This window comes from Macaca fascicularis, chromosome 14 (assembly GCF_037993035.2).
Source record: "Macaca fascicularis isolate 582-1 chromosome 14, T2T-MFA8v1.1".
Classification (NCBI taxonomy): domain Eukaryota; kingdom Metazoa; phylum Chordata; class Mammalia; order Primates; family Cercopithecidae; genus Macaca; species Macaca fascicularis.
Genome location: NC_088388.1, coordinates 47,267,022 through 47,287,722, shown reverse-complemented (window position 1 = coordinate 47,287,722; position 20,701 = coordinate 47,267,022). Strand labels below are relative to the sequence as shown.

Here is a 20,701-nt window from a genome sequence, read left to right as displayed (position 1 = left end):
TTCAAACTAGCAGAGGTATGATCACACCACTGCACACTAGCCTGGACAGCAGAGAAAGATCCTGTCTCTCTAAAAAAAAATTAAAATTAAAAAAATTTAAAAATTAACTAGGTGTGGTGTTGCATACCTGTAGTCTTAGCTACCTGGGAGGTTGAGATGGGAGGATTACTTGAGCCCAGGAATGCCAGGTTGCAATGAACAATGATAGTCCACTGCATTTCAATGTGGGCAACAGAGTGAAACCTTGTCTCTTAAATAAAACAAAAACAAAAAACCAAACAACAACAATATTAAAAGTATATAGCCACTAATTGTTGTCTGAAATTCAGACTGTCCAACTCACAGGACATAATAGGTTTTCACCTAGCATTAAGTTTATCTAGCATGGTGAAAGGATACCAGGAAGAAAACACAGTATAGCATATCAGTATCTTCTTTAGAAGGTATTTCAATGTGGCCAGGTGTGTTGGCTCATGCCTGTAATCCCAGCACTTTGGGAGGCTGAGGTGTGTAGATCACTTCATAAGGTCAGAAGTTTGAGACCAGCCTGGCACAACATGGTGAAACCCTGTCTCTACTGAAAATACAAATTTTAGCCGGGCTTGGTGGCAGGCGCCTGTAATCCCAGCTATTCGGGAGGCTGAGGCATCACTTGAACCCGGGAGGTGGAGGTTGCTGTGGGCTGAGATCACACCGCTGCACTCCAGCCTGGGTGACAGAGGGAGACTCCGTCTAAAAACAAAACAAAACAACAGTATTGCAATGCTTAGGTGTAGCTTCTAGGCCCTGTCACTGCATGGGGCACACTCAATTATAAAGGAGGAAGCTGACATGGGGGCAGACTTCCCCAAGACAGGAAAGTGGCTGCCTTTGGTTCTCAATGTTTTTTGTTTGTTTGTTTGTTTGTTTGTTTTTAACTGCAAAAGAAGGAAATTCTCAACAGTTCTTATGTGCACTTCTTGTCACATAGCCCTCAGGGTCTGCATACTTGATCCCAGCCCTGCTAGTCCTGATACAACGCACAAATCAATGGTTTCATAAAATCCAGTGCTGACAACCTAGTTCTGTTATAGTTAATAGTCCACATTTTTCATAACTAATTTTTATGTCTAGAAAACTGTGTTGCCTGAACTCAAACTCAAGGTTATCTTCCCAGTTACTTCTGGCTTTTTTGAAAGGGCTCATATCCCTTTACCCTTGGTACCTTTCCATGACCTCAGATTATTATCTTTGTATCATATATTCTTCAGAGTTCATTTGACAAACATTTCTTCAATATCTTACAAATAGAAAAAGACAAGTTAGTACATCTACAACCACTAGAATCTATAAGATACAGTAGTTAAACAGAATCTCTCACAATGTTTTGGTAATTCTTAACCAACTAGACTGTCTTTTCTCCCCCTCTGTCATTTACTATCACTTGTGTCTTATTAAAGGTATTGATACACACTTTTAATCACATGTTTTATCTCTCTCTTTTTTTTTTTTTTTTTTTTTTGAGACAGAGTCTTGCTCTGTTGCCCAGGCTGGAGTGCAGTGGTGCACTTTTGGCTAACTGCAACCTCTGCCTCCTGGGTTCAAGCGATTCTCGTGCCTCAGCCTCCCGAGTAGCTGGGACTACAGGAGCGCACCACCACACCTGGCTAGTTTTTGTATTTTTAATAGAGACGGGGTTTCACCATGTTGGCCAAACTGGTCTCGAACTCCTGACCTCAGGTGATCTGCCCGCCTTGGCCTTCCAAAGCCACCACGCTCGCCCTGTTTTTATATTTCTAAAGCAAATGTATTTCTTCTTTTGGCCAAACTATTTCCATAAGTATCACATCAATCGAAAGTTTTAGGTCAGTTTACCAAAATACCTTTTACTTTGGTAATCATTTTGGTATGTTTTATTTTCTTAAATTCTCTTAAGGGAACCTACAAATGCTTTGTTTCACCAAAAAGCTTTGAATGAGAGGTTAAATTAATCCCTAGAAAACACAATATGTATTAATATTACGGTATCTTTTCCTATCCTTCTCAAAAAAAATGTCCCTTATCCCCATATATTTTCAGCTATAGGGGCCAGGAGACCAGTCTCCAATAAATGCAGGGATCTAACTGGTCTGGAGGCACATCCGTACGCCTCACCCACTAAGGAATCTGTGTTAACCAATAGTGGTTTCCAAGTGTTATGGAGCAGTCCATCTACCTCCTGTAGGGATGTCACAGTGTTGGTCTTTTATCTACCCAGTGACTAATAATTGTACCACAGAGAATGGTAGTTCTTTCTTTTTCTCTTTCTTTCTTTCTTTTTTTTTTTTTTTTTTTTGAGACAGGGTCTGGCTCTGTCATCCAGGCTACAGTGTAGTGGCTTGATCTTGGCTTACTGCAACCTCTGACTTCCAGGCTCAAGCCATCTTCACACCTCAGCCTCCTGAGTAGCTGGGAATATAGGTGCATGCCACCATGCCTGGCCACTTTTTGTATTTTTGGTAGTGGTGGGGTTTCACCATGTTGCCCAGGCTGGTCTCAAACTCCTGAGCTAAACCAATCTGCCCACCTCGGCCTCCCAAAGTGTTGGGATTACAGGTGTGAGCCACTGCGCTCGGGCAGTTCCTTTTTAATTTGAGACACTTGCTTTAAGGGAACAAGGATTAAGATCACATTTCCCATTGAAATCCTGTGTGATTTGAATACCAAATATTCCAATGTGTTTCAGATCAGTACTTATCACTATTGGTCCTCTCAACTCTGCAGTATCTAAAATTAAATTATTTACCTCTTGATCATTTTGCAGAGGATCTATAATTATAAACAATCTTCAGGGTGCTGCTAATATTTATCTAAAAACTACTCAGCTCTTTTTACACAACAGCCTCTGATTTGCTAGTAACCAATTGCAGAGGAATGACATCATGATTTAATAGGATGTCCTTACTGGTTCCCAAGAGGGAACCCAAGAGGGCATTTGGTTTACAATGTGTATCAGTTTTTGTCTTAAAGTACCAGCCTTGAAACGATTTCTTCTGTTTGCTCCCTTTACCTTTCTTTTACAACAGCAGTTTTATTTTCATCAAGATGGTTAATAACAACTAAAGGATTATGTTTTTAGCCATTCTCAACTTTCTTCTCTTTCTCTATCCATTTTGTTAATACCCGAGAGGATAAATCTGTTATCCAGATTCAACTGGTGAGATTTGTCCCCAGTTATCTACTGTAGAGCTTTCTTTACTTCAACTCATAGACAGTGTGCTGTCAGTCAGGTGCCAGGCAGATCCTCTTTCCCTTTCATTTTACTTGCCTCCAGAGTCTTGGCCATATAGAATTGAGGGTCTAAAAGTACTTTTGTCATCAAAAGTATTGCATGGCCTCTGATAGTGGCCCTGATTTTGGACTGATAGTCAAATCATAGGACACTATTGTAGGAACAGTCCAGGCCCAACCTCCTGTGCTCAGGTGTGTGTATATATATATACACACATATATATATGTATATATATACACACATATATATATGTATATATATATAAAAGTCTCAGCTTCCCGAGTAGCTGAGACTACAGGCACGTGCCACCACACCCAGCTAATTTTTGTACGTTATACAACATAGCTAATGTTTCGCTATGTTGGCCATACCCCATCTGTGTGTGTGTGTGTGTGTGTGTGTGTGTGTGTGTGTGTATATATATATAAAATCAGCGTTATCTTTGGCAACCAAGTGTGTTATGTGCATTCCTGGGGCTTTAAAACTGGGTAGTTGTAAGACTTCGTCATATGAACGATATGCTGTGCAGTCTGTGCTTTTTGTCCTATAGCCTTTCTAAAAGTTAAATAAACTTAGTGCTAAATTAAACCCTCTTTGTCCAGTGAATTTGACTGTCAATCCAAACCTGAGGCCACTATTTGTAGCAATGCAAATATATAATAAATATTAATTGTAGAAAATAAGAAAATTCAGATAGGCATAAAGAAGACTCACCTGTAAGGCTGTCTTGTAAAAATAAACACTATTAATAACTTGGTGGCTTGATGCAACTCTAAAGTTCGTATAAAAATTTATATTTTTTACAAGCCAGAGATAAGAAAGTGCATAATGTTTAGTATTGTGGTATTTTCCTTTGAAAATGTATCATAAATATTTTCCATATTCACTTATTGATTTAGTGATATATTCTTAGGAAAGATATATACACACAACTTACAACTATATAAATTTACATTGGCAAACTAGTAACAATTTTTTTTTTTTTTTTTTTTTTTGAGACGGAGTCTCGCTCTGTCGCCCAGGCTGGAGTGCAGTGGCGCGATCTCCGCTCACTGCAAGCTCCGCCTCCCGGGTTCACGCCATTCTCCTGCCTCAGCCTCCCGAGTAGCTGGGACTACAGGCGCCCACAACCGCGCCCGGCTAATTTTTTGTATTTTTAGTAGAGACGGGGTTTCACCGTGGTCTCGATCTCCTGACCTTGTGATCCGCCCGCCTCGGCCTCCCAAAGTGCTGGGATTACAGGCATGAGCCACCGCGCCCGGCCTACTAGTAACAATTTTTTTTTTTGTACAGAGTCTCACTCTGTCACCCAGGCTGGAGTGCAATGGTATAGTCTAGGCTCACTGCAACCTCTGCCCCCCAGGTTCAAGTGATTCTCCTGCCTCAGCTTCCCGAGTAGCTGAGACTACAGGCACATGCCACCACACCCAGCTAATTTTTGTATTTTTAGTAGAGATGGGGTTTCGCTATGTTGGCCAGCATTGGCCAGGCTGGTCTTAAACTTCTGACCTCATGATCCGCCCACCTCGGCCTCCCATAGTGCTGGGATTGCAGGTGTGAGCCACTGACCCTGGCCACTAGTAACAATTTTAAACAGTTCAAGAGATTTATATGGTAACTTTCAAGGTGATTAGTTTCTATGTTGCATATCTAAGCAACAATACAAAAAATATTAAAAGCTAGTTTCGGCCGGGCGCGGTGGCTCAAGCCTGTAATCCCAGCACTTTGGGAGGCCGAGACAGGCGGATCACGAGGTCAGGAGATCGAGACCATCCTGGCTAGCACGGTGAAACCCCGTCTCTACTAAAAAATACAAAAAACTAGCCGGGCGAGGTGGCGGGCGCCTGTAGTCCCAGCTACTCGGGAGGCTGAGGCAGGAGAATGGGGTAAACCTGGGAGGCGGAGCTTGCAGTGAGCTGAGATCCGGCCACTGCACTCCCGCCTGGGCGACAGAGCGAGACTCCGTCTCAAAAAAAAAAAAAATAAAATAAAATAAAATAAATAAAAGCTAGTTTCATCTTGAGTGGCGCATTTGTCCTACTATTCTGCCTTTATGATAAAAAAAAAGGGTGTATTAATTTTTACTTAAAGTAAGTAGGCTGGGCACGGTGGCTCACGCCTGTAATACCAGCACTCCGGGAAACCGAGGCGGGCAGGTTGCTTGAGCTCAGAAGTTCAAGACCAGCCTGGGCAACATGGCAAAACCCCGTATCTACAAAGAACACAAAAATTAGCCAGGCATGGTGGCTCATGCCCATGCTCCCAAGTAGCTACTTGGGAAGCTGAGGAGGGAGGATCGCATGAGCCCAGGAGGCAGAGGTTGCAGTGAGCCATGATCACACACCACTGCCCTCTAGCCTGGGCAAGGAAGCAAGACCCTGTCTATAATAATAATAATAATGATAATCAATAAAAAAGTAAATTAAAGTATGTAGTGAAGTTTTATGAGACCAGTACAGAAAGTTTTGTTGCCTGTTTATAAATTCTGTAAGAAATCTATGAGAAAATTTTAATACAATTGCATTGACATGTAGATTACTTCAAAATGGATGCTTGAAGAATATTATGTTTTCTCTGGGTTGACTTATTATGAATTTGATTTTCTTACTTTCTACAACTGTAGTGCCTATGAGATTATCAAGCTGAAGGGGTATACCTCTTGGGCTATTGGACTCTCTGTGATGGATCTGGTAGGATCCATTTTGAAAAATCTTAGGAGAGTGCACCCGGTTTCCACCATGGTTAAGGTAGGCTTAAATTAAATCTTCATTTATCATTCTTTCCTTTAATATTTATTGAGTCACTACTATATGCCAGGCAGTGTACAAGATGTTGAGGATATAATAGTGAATAAAAAATACAGAGAACTTGACCCCAGGTCAGGTCAAAAAAATACAGATACCTTGACCTAAGGAAGGGAATCCTGAAAGAGAACCAGGTTTGAAGATCACATTTACAGTTTTGGACACAGTTTTGAGCCCTGGCATGTAAACAGTGTGAAGCCAACTCAAACTAGCTTATGCAAAAAGAAAATTTATTGACTTATGTAACTGAAATGCCAAGGAGGCCTGATTCTGGTACTCAAACTATATTATGACAGCTGTCTTTTCTCTCCATTCTCTTGGCTCATCTTTTTCCTCTATTGGCTTCCAACTCATGCAAACTTTTTCCATGGGGCAACAAAGACGGCTCCCAGTAGCTGCAGGCTTAGATCCTATAATACCTCTGGCTGAGAACCACTGGAGTAGACTGAGGAAATTAAGACAAGTGTAATAGCTATTTTTAGGAATTTGGCTGTGAAGATAAGGCAAATCAGGGCAAGAAGTTTGTTTGTTTTTTATACAGATAAGATGCTTATAGTAAAGATCAAATACCAAGGGAGAAGCTGAAGACAGAAGTGGTAAGCAGAGGGGAATGGAGTCTAGAGCATAGGTGTAGGCATTACCCCTAAAAGGAGGAGGGGCAGGAGTTAACAAAGAGAGAATGTGTACTGCTGCATGTAGATTTGTATATTTGACATTGGAAGCATCTGATGACTTCTCTATTTTTTTTTTGAGATGGAGTCTCGCTCTGTTGCCCAGGCTGGAGTGCAGTGGTGAGCTCTTGGCTCACTGCAAGTTCCACCTCCCGGGTTCACGCCATTCTCCTGCCTCAGCCTCCTGAGTATCTGGGACTACAGGCACCTGCCACCACACCCGGCTAATTTTTTTTGTTTTTTTTTTTGTTTGTTTGTTTCTTTGTTTTTTGAGACAGAGTCTCGCTCTGTCGCCCAGGCTGGAGTGCAGTGGCCGGATCTCAGCTCACTGCAAGTTCCATCTTCCGGGTTCACGCCATTCTCCTGCCTCAGCCTCCCGATTAGCTGGGACTACAGGCGCCCGCCACCTCGCCCGGCTAGTTTTTTGTATTTTTTTTTTTTTAGTAGAGACGGGGTTTCACCGTGTTAGCCAGGATGGTCTTGATCTCCTGACCTCGTGACCTGCCTGCCTCAGCCTCCCAAAGTGCTGGGATTACAGGCTTGAGCCACCGCAGCCGGCTGATTTCTCTATTTTAGTGAAAGGAGTAGGATAACAGGAGTGGGAGCAGAAGGTGTTTCATAAGCAAAAAAAGTCTAGAAACTGGAGAGAGAATTTTGGTTGGATTATTCATATGTATATTGAAGTTAACAAGGATAATGGCAAAATTGGGATAGACAAGGAAGACTGTGAGCCACGTGTCAGTCTGTGAATGAGATGGAATAACTAGGAGGTTAGTCATTACAAAGGGAGGAAGAGCTGAATTAGATGATGCCGAGACCAGCTCGGTTGGGGAGATCCTAACCCAGCAGCACTAGAGGAATTAAAAACACACATACAGAAATATAGAGGTGTGAAGTGGGAAATCAGGGGTCTCACAACCTTCAGAGCTGAGAGCCCTGAACAGAAATTTACCCATGTATTTATTAACAGCAAGCCAGTCATTAGCATTGTTTCTATAGATACTAAATTAACTAAAAGTATTCCTTATGGGAAACGAAGGGATGGGCTGAATTAAAGGAATAGGTTGGGCTAGTTAACTGCAGCAGGAGCATGTCCTTAAGGCACAGATTGCTCATGCAATAGTTTGTGGTTTAATAACGCCTTTAAGGGGTTTTCCGCCCTGGGTGGGCCAGGTGTTCCTTGCCCTCTCTCTGGTAAACCCACAGCCTTCCAGCATGGGCGTTATGGCCATCTTGAACATGTCAGAGTGCTGCAGAGATTTTGTTTATGGCCAGTTTTGGGGCCAGTTTATGGCCAGATTTGGGGGACCTGCTCCCAACATGTCCCTCCTTCTTTGATTTGCAAATTGATAAAAGCAAAGGCAGCTTTGTCACAGTGAGCTACTTCTCTCAGGAGTCAGGATCCACATCTGCAGACTACACAAAGACAGACAACACAGATTAAAAGCGCAGTCATTGAAATCACAGAGCTTTCAAGTGTTTTTATCCATTTTAATGGGTTACTAGCTGCTAATTTGTCTGTAACTCCTTTAAGCACTCCAGTTCTTGGCATTAAGGTCAGGTGTGCCTGGGATGCTTTAAATATTTGTTCTTTAATTTTGCAGTATCCAAAGACAAGTTTGTAGAGTGTCTTTCTAGATGCTTTTTTATTCTTTCTCAAATTTTGATCTTATTAAGAGCTATTAATAGTTTCCACACATCCTTATGTTAAGCCCCTAGAGTGGGTCATATCATTTGAGGTTGAGGTGCCACTATACCGCCATGTTTCCAGATAATAGGAACTTTTTCGTACTTTTTATCATTTCTACTATCTGACCGTTTTGTTCAGACCAACTGAATACAGTGTGGCCGTGGCATGCAGACTGAGAGGTGTAATTCAAGCTAAACATCCCCTTAGCGTACCAGTTAGTAATGATTCCATAGGAATTGTTGTGCAGCACCTCTACCTGTTCTGCAGTGCAATCTTCCTAAACAAGTACTTTCATTATTTCTGGCCAGGTTCTATTTTGTTTATAAATAGGTTTTTGAGGGTGGTATGCCTCAACTATAGGAGCAGATTTATTATGATAAATACTGAGATCAGAAAGCATGTGTAACTGTGTCATAGAGTGATTAAATCCAGGCATTATTACCAGCCAGATTGATAAATATGCCCAATAAGTATAATTGTTCTCTGTGTCAGCCCTTGTTGAAGGAATACTCTTGGCAGTGGTGATAACTGCTATCATAGCTACTATTAAATTATTCATTATGACTGATTGTCCTGCTTTCCTCAGGTTTTCTTCCACCATCTGTGACAGCTTCTTGATCTGTCCCCAGGTGGGTGGCTGTGTTTGATGGGTGTTGCTCATGACAGTTGGTGTCCTCCTCAGCATCAGTCTCGACATGGCTGCAACCGGGGGGTCCTCGGGATCCTCCCGGAATCTCTTCCTCAGCATCTGGCTCATGATGAGGTTTCAGGTGTCTTGATGGTATCCAAATTGGCTGTTGATTTTGGCCTGGAGAAACGCAAGCATAACCTCTACCCCAAGTTATTATTTTACCTATTTCCCATCTTTCTGTTATTGGATCTGTCTACCAAATCAATTGTTCTGCTTCTGTCTTTGCAGCTGGTTTCTGTATATGCTGTTCAGCTGCTAATAACATCTGGCCTTTGGGCAGGCTCAAAAAATTTAAAGTTAATAATGCTAGATTCAGTTGCATCCGTGGGGTTCCATATTCTGTCTCCTCCTTTCTGCTTTTGCTACTGCTGTTTTAGGGAAAGATTCATTCTTTCCACGATCGCTTGTCCTTGAGAATTGTATGGGATACCAGTAATGTGTTTAATATTCCACAGAGAAAAATGTAGCTAGAGCTTGGCAGTATAGCCTGGGGCATTATCTGTTTTAATAGAAGCTGGAATGCCCATCACCACAAAACACTGCAAAAGATGACGCTTAACACAGGCAGAAGACTCTCCTGATTAGCATGTAGCCCAAAGTGAGAAAAGGTGTTCATATATACATGTACATAAGTTAGTCTCCCAAATGAGGGAACATGTGTGACATCCATTTGCCAAAGAGAGTTAGGTTCTAATCCTCAAGGATTAACTCCTCCTGTAAAAGATGAGGAGTGTACCATATGGCAAGTTGGGCATCACTGGATAATATTTTTGGCCTCTTTCCAGGTAATGCTGTATCTGTATTTGAGACCAGAGGCATTAACATGGGTTAAATTGTGAAAGTGTCTAGCATTAGATATTGCATTAGCAACTAGGCGATCAGCCATTTGATTCCCTTCAGTCAAAGGTCCTGGAGGAGGTGTATGGGCCGTAATGTGAGTGATGTAAAAAGGATGCATTCTACTTCTAACTGCTGTTTGCAATTGGGTAAATAAAGTCATCAGTTGTTCATATTTATGAAATCATAACTGAGCATTTACAATTAACTGTGTGGAATGAATCACATATAGAGAATCAGAAATCACATTAATAGGCATATCAAAAGCAGTCAACACCTCAATTGCAGCTACAACCTCTGCTTTTCGAGCTGAAGTATAGGGCATCTGGAAAACTTTACTTTTTGAGCCAGAATAAGAAGCTTTACCATTACTAGACCCATCTGTAAAAACAATGAAAACGCTTAGCAAGCTGCAGGTTGTTTACTGCAGGAATTGTAAATGCAAACTGTTCATAGTCTTGCTCAGCTAAAGAGATAGTAAAGAAACAGTCTTTTAAATCTATGACTATTAAAGACCAATTTTTTGGAATTATAGCAGGATAAGGCAATCCTGGCTGTAATGCTCCCATAGGTTGTATAACTGAATTGATTGCTCTTAAGTCAGTTAGCATTCTCCATTTACCTGATTTTTCTTAGTTATGAAAACTGGAGAATTCCAAAGGGAAAATGTTGGAACTATGTGCCCATTTTCTAATTGTTCAGTAACTAATTTCTCTAAAGCCTCCAGTTTCTCTTTACTTAGCGGCCATTGTTCTATCCAAATTGGCTTATCTGTTAACCATTTTAAAGGTATAGGTTCTGGAGGCTTAACAATGGCTGCCATCAAAAATGATATCCTAAACCTTGGCGGGAACTTTGTCTTTCCACTTGAAGTGGTTCTTTTAAACCTTGCAAGTTTTTTTCTAGTCCCATACCAGGGACATACCCCATGTAATGCATTGTATGTTGACTTTGAGGGCTGTATAATTGTTCTGGAATTAGAACTTGTGCTCCCCATTGTAATAAATCTCCCCCCCCCCATAAATTTATAGGTACAGAAGTATAATTGGTTGAATAGTCCCAGGTTGTCCATCAGGCCCTTCACAATGCAAAATGTAACTACTTTGAAATACTTCAGTGGCTTTACCAACTCCAACTATGTTAGATTGAGCGGGTTGAATTGGCCATGCAGACGGCCCGTGCTGTAGAGAAATGATTGAAATGTCCGCTCCTGTAGCTACCAAACCTTTAAATTTCTTTCCCTGAATAGTTATTTCACAGGTAAGACGTTTATCAGTAATTTGATTTTCCCAGTAAGCTGCTTTGCCTTGTTTATTTGTTCTTCCAAATCCTGCTGTTAATTTAATTTCACCTTTTCCCATTCCTACATATGGCACAATCCAGGAGCTGTGCTGTACACTCTCCTGGCTCTGCTTTCCAGGGAACAGAAGTAGATATAACAATTTGAATTTCCTCATAATAATCTGAATCAATGGCTCCTGTATGTATTTGTACCCCTTTAAAACTTAAACTAGATCTGCCTAGAAGTAATCCTATTGTCCCCACTGGCAAGGGTCCGCAGACTCCTTTTGGGACCTTTTGCAGGGGTTCCCCAGGCAGAAGGCTCACAGCTTTTGTGCAGCATAAATCTACTGTGACACTACCAGCTGTGGCAGGGGACAGACAATGTACAGGGGTGAGAGAATGGCCTGAACTGGAAATGCCCCAGTTTAGAACAGGGTGCAGGACGGGCCCCTCATGGCGTTTCCCAAAATTGGGTTCCCTTCTTTATCAAACTTAGAGTGACACTGATTTGCCTAATGTTTTCCTTTTTTACATTTTGGACATATTTCAGGCTTAGCAGTTTTCTTTTTTCCCCTATCTGGCAGCCTGACTCATTGATTTTTTTTTCTACGTTCTTTTTTAGTGTGTCCATGCTTCCCACAGTTAAAACAAGCTCCAGGAAATGGAGTATTTCCTTTATCCACTCTCAGTCCTGCCATTGCCTTTACCAACAAAGTAGCTGTACACAGATTACCTCTGATACCATCACAGGCCTTGATATAATCAACTAAATGTGCTTTTCCGAATTTAAAAGGAGAAGGCTCAAATGTAGCTATAATATTTCCCTGTTGATCTGGGGGGTGTATTCTAACAGGGAACTGCCAAGCCTCTAAATCACCCTCTCATTGAGCTTGCTGAATTCTTGTCTGAATAGAACTAAGAGTGGTTGGTTGCTCGAGGTGCTGCTTGACCAGTCACTGGGGCAACTACTTTTTGTCCAGTGTCCTCCAGAAAAGAAAGATCTGGAGGCTCATTTTCTTCAAAATAATAATGAGGGGGTACAGAAGGGTAGGGAAGAACCTCTCCCTCCTTTGCCGCTTCAGCTGGCAAACAAACCTGCTCTGTAACCTCTTCTGTTACTTTGCCACACTCTCCTTCCTCCTCCTCATCAGTGTGAAAAAGTACCAACGTGGAATGAACCATACCCCACACTTGTCTCATTGTTACCCTGACACTTCTGAGCTCCCCTTCTTACTCACCATGGGGATTACTTTAAGAGTACTCGGGTGTCCTCCAGCTACTTTCACTTTCTCCAGCCGTTGCTCTGGCAACCCTTCGACCTGAATTCGACCCCCCATGATGGATGCCACTTGCGGAGACCAGCTCGGCTGGGGAGACCCTAACCCAGCAGTGCCAGAGGAATTAAACACACACACACAAATATAGAGGTGTGAAGTGGGAAATAAGGGGTCGTACAGCCTTCAGAGCTGAGAGCCCTGAACAGAGATTTACCCATGTATTTATTAACAGCAAGCTAGTCATTAGCATTGTTTCTATAGATACTAAATTAACTAAAAGTATCCCTTACGGAAACGAAGGGATGGGCCGAATTAAAGGAATAGGTTGGGCTAGTTAACGGCAGCAGGAGCATGTCCTTAAGGCACAGATCACTTATGCCATTGTTTGTGGCTTAAGAACACCTTTAAGCGGTTTTCTGCCCTGGGTGGGCCAGGTGTTCCTTGCCCTCTATCTGGTAAACCCACAGCCTTCCAGCATGGGCGTCATGGCCATCTTGAACATGTCAGAGTGCTGCAGAGATTTTGTTTATGGCCAGTTTTGGGGCCAGTTTATGGCCAGATTTGGGGGGCCTGCTCCCAACAAGATGATCTTCAAAGAATAGGGAGAATATGTTTTGTTTTTTTAAGAGCAGGGGATTAATGATTTGGAAGAAGCGGGCAGGCATGGTGGCTCACGCCTGTAATCCCAGCACTTAGGGAGACTGAGGTGGGTGGATCACTTGATGTCAGGAGTTTGAGACCAGCTGGTCAACATGGTGAAACCCCGCCTCTACTAAAAATAAAAAATTTAGCTGAGTATGATGGTGCATGCCTATAGTCCCAGCTACTTGGGCGACTGAGAAAAGAGAATCGCTTGAACCCAGGAGGCGCAAGCTGCAGTGAGCCAAGATTGTGCCGCTGCACTCCAGCCTGGGCAACAGAATGAGACTCTGTCTCCAAAAAAAAAAAAAAAAAAAAGATTTGGAAGAGGCAATGAAGCGTACACAATGGATACCACACACCCCTTCTTTTCTGAGGATGCAGAACCTATGGGACAATAAGCAACTACCCCTCTAGGACTCCAGAGAAAGAGTCAGGGAAGTGTCAAATGAGTAATCAGTGAAGAGACAGTAATATGGGAATTTAATAGCCTTTACCGAACAAGTCAATGGAAGTTATATTTTAATTTAATTTTAATTTTTGGGGGAGGGATGAAGTCTCACTCTGTTGCCCAGGCTGGAGTACAGTGGCTCAATCTCAGCTCACTGGAACCTCCACCTCCTGGGTTCAAGCGATTCTTGTGCCTCAGCCTCCTAAGTAGCTGGGATTACAGGCACGCACCACCATGCTTAGCTAGTTTTTATATTTTTAGTAGTGAAGGGGTTTTGCGCTGCTGCCAGGCTGGTCTTGGACTCGTGACCTGAAGCGATCCACCCACCTCGGCTTCCCAAAGTGCTGGGATTACAGGCGTGAGCCACCGCACCCTGCTGAGTTATATTTTATAGGGAACATTTAAACATTTGACATTACAAGCAGAATCATTTGTATATTCTTATTTTTTCTTTCTTTCCCAGTTACTTCACTTTTACTACTACACTTTTTCGCCAAATCAAGGTGTGCAGAATTTATTTCACATTAATGTGTTAACTGGATTTTTTTTTTTTTTTTGTCAAATAAGTAGGGAATTCTTGTTAAACCATCTCTGTATTTCACAGCCAGTCCTAGAGCAAATGAGAACAAATTCTAATATATCCAGGGGAAATTATCACCAACTAGGCATAAAGCTTAAAGGGAAAAGGGTAGGCTGAGGGAACTAGCAGCAGGTCACAGTTAGCACACAGGGCCAGGTTTGGTCCCAGGATTCAGGCAGGAGCCCTTGTTCCCAGCCCCGCCCAGCAGTCCTCAGATGGCATGATGGATCGACATGAATTCTCGAGTTCCAGTCTGAAGTGCCTCTTCTAGAGAGAAGAGAGATGACAGGAGGTAAAGGGAAACAAATTCTGGAAATACCAGTAGGGAAGCAGAGGGATTTCTTCCCCTGCCACCGTCAGAGGCCTTGCCTCTGATCACACCCGTGGAAGCTCATGTTAAAGCTTTGAATGTCACAGAGTTGGCAACAGAATGATCAAGGATCAGAGAGGGAGTTCGAGACCAAACCTGGGCAACATAACAAGACTCCATCTCTATAAAAAATGGAAAGAAAACTAACCAGGTATGGTGGTGTGTGCTACTTGGCAGGCTGAGGTGGGAGAATTGCTTAAGCCCAGGAGGTCCAGGCAACATTGAGCTATGACTGCACCACTGCACTCCAGCCTAGGTGACACAGTGAGACATTGTCTCCTAAAAAAAAAAAAAAAAAAAAAAAAGGATAGGGAATTTGAGTATGACTGTGGCTGGAGCCTGGCTGAATAGTGTGGGTTGACAGTCTGAAAAGACAGTGGCTTTCCACAGCTAGGCAGATGCCAAAGTGGAAGGAACGTAAGTAGTTCCTGGCAGGGCGCCCTCAGGGATGACACTTGGCTGATCTGATGGTGCTTATGGGGTTGAGTGTAAACTGGCTACCAAAATGAGGGAGCTGGACTATGGTAGAGGAGGTAACCAGAGAATCCCTCTGTGGGGAGAAGTCACTAGAGCGAAACAGGAACAAGGGGCACACCTTGTGCTCCTGAGGAGAGCCCCAGAGATGGTGAGAGGGAAGCATGGCTGATTAGCACCCGTGGGCTCTGTAGCTTGGAAAGCTGTGAGGCACTGTTCCAGAGTCAAGGAGCCTCCCCTTTTCCTTCAATACTATTCCTGGTAACTGTTTATAATCAGTCCTGGAGAAGAACAAGGCCCTCCCATCTCCCACAACCCCAGACTCAGCCCCAAGGAGAGGGGTAAAGAGTGATGAGTGGTAGGAGGTAGGGAAGTGTGAGACGTCTACTGGGTCTTCTTTTGAAATTTTTTTAATTTTAATTTTTTTGGTGTATATTGAGTCTTCCAGTCTTCCAAGACCAGGGAGGGTAGTATGCGGGTGGTGGAGGCTGGTACATGTGCATGTAGATGTTGTGTGAGTTGCCCAGGTTGTAATAGGCTCTGGCAGCTGCTGCTTGGCCTTGGCTGCAGGAATGGAGTGAATTTTGGTGCTTCTGATGGGAGGTTCCAGAACTCCAGGATAGGGCAGTGCCATGGGGCTGCACCTGTTTTATGGCCCTATCCATGATGGGAGGTCCTAGATAGAACTCAGGTGGAGGTGGTAGATAGGAGTACAGAAGGGCAGGAGTGCATTCCATTGCAACTGGTGATGGGATGCACAGGCCCCACCAGGAACGTAAGAGTATCTATAGCCTCCACTGGGGGCTTACCTCTGGAGGCTTAACATGCCACCTGTAGCACCCATTGTCCAAACTCAATGGTGCTCCCTGCTGTAAAGGTATGAAGCAGAACCTTCCCAGTCACTTCCTGCTTCACGGTTGCCTTTATGTAGTTTGGACTAAACACAAGTTACTTGGTCCTTATAGTCCTCCATTTGATAAAATGGCATCATGAAAGACTGCATGGCATCGTTCCCTGTGGACCAAAAGATGACCTGGTAAGGGATAAGGTAAATTGTACCTCTCTTGGTCCTTCTAAAGGCCTCTGGCATCTTCTTTGTGTCATTGAATGTAAGTTCCACATGGTCATAGAACATAAGGATGCTCTTGCTTTTGCTGACCATCACTTTGCCACCCTCTGAGCGATTCTTGTTGAATGCTTTAGTCTTTCCTGTATACTCTTATTTTGATGCCCTTTTACATAGATGCTTTTCCATATCAGGTTGTTTGAACAACATCTTATCTTGCCTTTCAGGGATTATATGGAATAAAAGAAGAAATCTTTCTCAGTATCCCTTGTGTCTTGGGGCGGAATGGTGTCTCAGATGTTGTGAAAATCAACTTGAATTCTGAGGAGGAGGCCCTTTTCAAGAAGAGTGCAGAAACACTTTGGAATATTCAAAAGGATCTAGTATTTTAAATTAAAGCCTTCTAATGTTCCACTGTTTGGAGAACAGAAGATAGCAGGCTGTATATTTTAAATTTTGAAAGTATTTTCATTTGATCTTTAAAAAATAAAAACAAATTGGAGACCTATGACATAACTCCAGTCTCTCAAGATTAGAACGAGAAAATGGTAAAGAGATTTTCCTCTTTAAGAATTCTTTATAGCTCTATTCTAATGATACCCAATCTGTACAGGTGTAAGTTATACTTCTGAGGTATGTCATATATTTTAGAGAGCCTTCAGATGTAGTAGAATATGTATAATCACTATAATACAGAGCTTTGATTCTTTTCACAAACCAAACCCTTTTTCTAGTATTACAATTTTATCTTGTACTTTCGTCCATTAGAGTACCAGCATATTCATTTCATTACATTAGCATCATATGTTTATGTATAATCATTATAAATGTGGCCGGGCACTGCAGCCTGGGCAACAGAGTGAGGCTGTGTCTCAAAAAAAAAAATCATTATAAATGCTTATTTTTAAGACCATATATATCAAAAAGAAATATAAAGCTGAGTGCAGTGGCTCATGGCTGTAATCCCAGTGCTTTGGGAAGGTGAGGCAGGAGGATCACATGAAGCTAGGAGTTTGAGACCAGCCTTGGCAACATAGCAACACCCCATCTCTACACAAATAAACAAATTAGGTGTGATGGCATGCATCTGTAGTCCAGCTACTTGGGAGACTGAGACCAGTAGATAACTTGAGCCCAGGAGTTCAAGGCTGCAGTGAGCTATGATTGTGCCACTGCACTCCAGCCTGGGCAACAGAGGAAGACTCAGACCCAAAAGAAGAGAAGACAGAAGAAAAGCAGAAAGAACAAGAAGAAGATACAGATACAACTTTATGATGTAAAAAAGTTGAATAAAGTGATATTCAACTCTGCAAGTATTATACCAGTCATATAAACTCAAATAGTTGATTTGGTGTCTCAATTGAAATATCACCCAGGGAGCTTATACCATCCTCAGTTATTTGTGCAGCAAACTACTACTATGCTTGCTATGGTATCGTTATGAAATCTGTATGACATGATCTCTGCCCTCAAGTATTCACAGTATTTAGGGTACCTCAACAAATTGTTTTTGACTATTTTTTTTTTTCCTTTTTGAGATGGAGTCTCTATCACCTAGGCTGTAGTGCAGTGGCACGATCTCGGCTCACCACAACCTCCACCTCCTGGGTTCAAGTGATTCTTCTGTCTCAGCCTCCCAAGTAGCTGGGATTACAGGCACCTACCACCATGCCTGGCTAATTTTTGTATTTTTAGTAGAGATGGAGTTTCACCATGTTTGCCAGGCTGGTCTTGAACTCTGACCTCAAGTGAGCTGCCCACCTCAGCCTCCTAAAGTGCTGGGATTACAGGTGTGAGCAACTGTGCCCAGTTGATTGTTGACTAATGTTTGATAACAGTCATTAATAGCTCCCTGTTGGTGTCTAAAGGTGAAAGTGCTTCTACTGATTTATATAGTATATACACACATATGAAGTCTTTCTTGATTCCACAAGAAATTTAAAGCAGCTATAGGAACTATACAATAAAAAAAAAAACTAAGAAATCAGTATCAAATTAATTTACATTTTTTTCTTTTTTTAGACAAGGTCTTGTTCTGTCACCCAGGCTGGAGTACAGTGGTGTAGTTGTGGCTCACTACAGCCTCGAACTCCCGGGCTCATCAGATCATCCCACCTCAGCCTTCTGAGTAGCTGAGACTACAGGCACATGCCACCATGCCCTGCGGATTTTCGTATTTTTTGGAGACAGGGTTTCACCATGTTGCCCAGGCTGGTCTTCAACTCCTGGGCTCAAGCAGTCCTCCTGCCTCAGCCCCCAAAGTGCTGGGATTATAGGCATAGCCACCACTCCTGGCCAATTTACAAATTAAGACTAGAACTGGACCAATGGGAAAGATTAGAAGGTAGATATGCAGCCCCTGAGGACTTGCATGACTAGTGGAGGCTGACTCATTTGCTCAGAGAGTCATGGTTTACCCTCATAATCTGTTATTCTTGCTCTGTTGATAGCTTGCTTTCTGGTCATCTACTCCTGAACATGATTAATGTCCCATTATTTTATTATTTTCCCTTTTTCTTTAGCATCTTCCCTTGAATGTATACAATTATTATCAGTTGAGTTAGGATGAGGGCAAGGGGAGTCTTCTGTGGGTTTTGGCTTTTTAAAAAGCTCATTTGTATATCAGAACTTCATTTTAGGAAATTCTTGCAGAGATTAAAAGGCTGAAAAATTGATACAGTTTCTACAGGGAACATTCTAGTATGTAAAACTGCTCTACATGTCCCCAAGTAGCTGAAAATTGGTTCTGGGTAGAGGGGAGGGAGGAAAAGGTAAAAAAAAAAACCTTAGCTGTTACAAGAGTTTGACTCTCCAAAGCTCAACCTTGCCTGACAAAATTTTAGCTCATATATATATGTGTATATGTGTATATATGTATATGTGTGTGTATATATATATATATATTTTTTTTTTTTTTTTTTTTTTGAGACGGAGTCTTGCTCTGTCACCCAGGCTGGAGTGCAGTGGCCGGATCTCAGCTCACTGCAAGCTCCGCCTCCCGGGTTTACGCCATTCTCCTGCCTCAGCCTCCCGAGTAGCTGGGACTACAGGCGCCCGCCACCTCGCCCGGCTATTTTTTTGTATTTTTTAGTAGAGACGGGGTTTCACCGTGTTAGCCGGGATCGTCTCTCGATCTCCTGACCTCGTGATCCGCCCGTCTCGGCCTCCCAAAGTGCTGGGATTACAGGCTTGAGCCACCGCGCCCGGCCAGTATATATATTTTTTAAGAGACGGAGTCTTGCTCTGTCGCCCAGGCTGCAGTGCGGCGGCTCAAGCTTCGCTCACCGCAACCTCCGCCTCCCAGGTTCAAGCAATTCTCCTGCCTCAGCCTCCGGAGCAGCTGGGACTACAGGTGCTGGCTGCCACACCCAGCTAATTTCTTTTACATTTTAGTAGAGATGGGGTTTCACCATTTTGCCCAGGTGGGTCTCAAACTCCTAAGCTCAGACAATTCCCCCGCCTGGGCCTCCCAAAGTGCTAGGGTTACAACCGTGAGCCACCGTGCCCAGCCAACTCCTTAATATTTAATTTCATGATGGGGAGTGCAAAACAATTGGGGGAACATATCTACAAAGACTCCTGAGGGAGTGATAATGAAAACTGAGAAACACTGCTCTATATTTTATAAAAATTTGTCAATATGTATTACTGTATTAGGGTTCTCTAGAGGAACAGAACTAATAGGATAGCTATATATATAAAGGGGGTGTTTATTGAGGAGTATTGACTGACACGATCACAAGGTGAAGTCCCACAATAGGCTGTCTGCAAGCTGAGGAGCAAGGAGGCCAGTCGGAGTTCCAGAGCTGAAGAACTAGGAGTCCAATGTTTGAGGGCAGGAAGCATCCAGCACAGGAGAAAGATGAAGGCTGGAAGACTTAGCCAGTCTAGTCCTTAAAGGTTCCTCTGCCTGCTTTTATCCTAACGTGCTCGCAGCTGACTAGATGGTGCTCACCTGTGAAGAGGGTAGGTTTGCCTCTTCCAGCCCACTGACTCAAATGTTAATTTCCTGTGGCAACACCCTCACAGACACACCCAGGATCAACACTTTGCATCCTTCAATCCAATCAAGTTGACACTCAATATTAACCATCAAAATTACGTATTATGATTCACAAATGAGTTAGAAAACAATTAGGTAAAATGTGGGAGAAGTAGAAACTTTGGTTTACTCCAGACTTGTTTTGGATTCTGCATTTTTATTTTTATTTATTTTTGAGACGGAGTCTCACTCCGTCACCCAGGCTGGAGTGCAGTGGCATGATCTCAGCTCACTGAAACCTCCGCCTCCCGGGTTCAAGCGATTCTCCTGCCTCAGCCTCCTGAGTAGCTGGGATTACAGGTGCGTGCCACCACACACGGCTAATTTTTGTATTTTTAGTAGAGCTGGGGTTTCGCCATGTTGGCCAGGCTGGTGTCGAACTCCTGACCTCAGGTAGTCCACCCGCCTCGGCCTCCCAAAGTGTGGATTCTACATTTAACCACTTAATAATGAATTGAGCTTTCTCTTCAGCTTGTAAAAATGGTTATCAGTTGGCACTGCACTTATCACATTCTTCAGGTTTCATAACTTATTTCAAAATTCCTTTTGCATACAGAGTTTTGTTGTTGTTTTGA

General features: G+C 42.8%; 1 protein-coding gene across 3 annotated transcripts in view; it reads left to right on the top strand.

Moving 5' to 3' along the window:
• LDHC (lactate dehydrogenase C) overlaps window positions 1-17,299 on the top strand; it is a 49,133-nt gene extending 31,834 nt beyond the window's left edge. Inside the window, exons 7-8 of one of the 3 annotated variants that reach the window (XM_045371589.3) lie at window positions 5,874-5,997; window positions 16,312-17,299. In XM_045371589.3, the coding sequence (XP_045227524.1) occupies window positions 5,874-5,997; window positions 16,312-16,476 (289 nt within the window). In that variant the 3' untranslated portion in view covers window positions 16,477-17,299. The remainder of the gene's footprint in view (window positions 1-5,873; window positions 5,998-16,311) is intronic. The other 2 variants (XM_045371590.3, XM_015434126.4) reach the window with 2 other exon arrangements.
• Window positions 17,300-20,701: the final 3,402 nt, after the last annotated feature.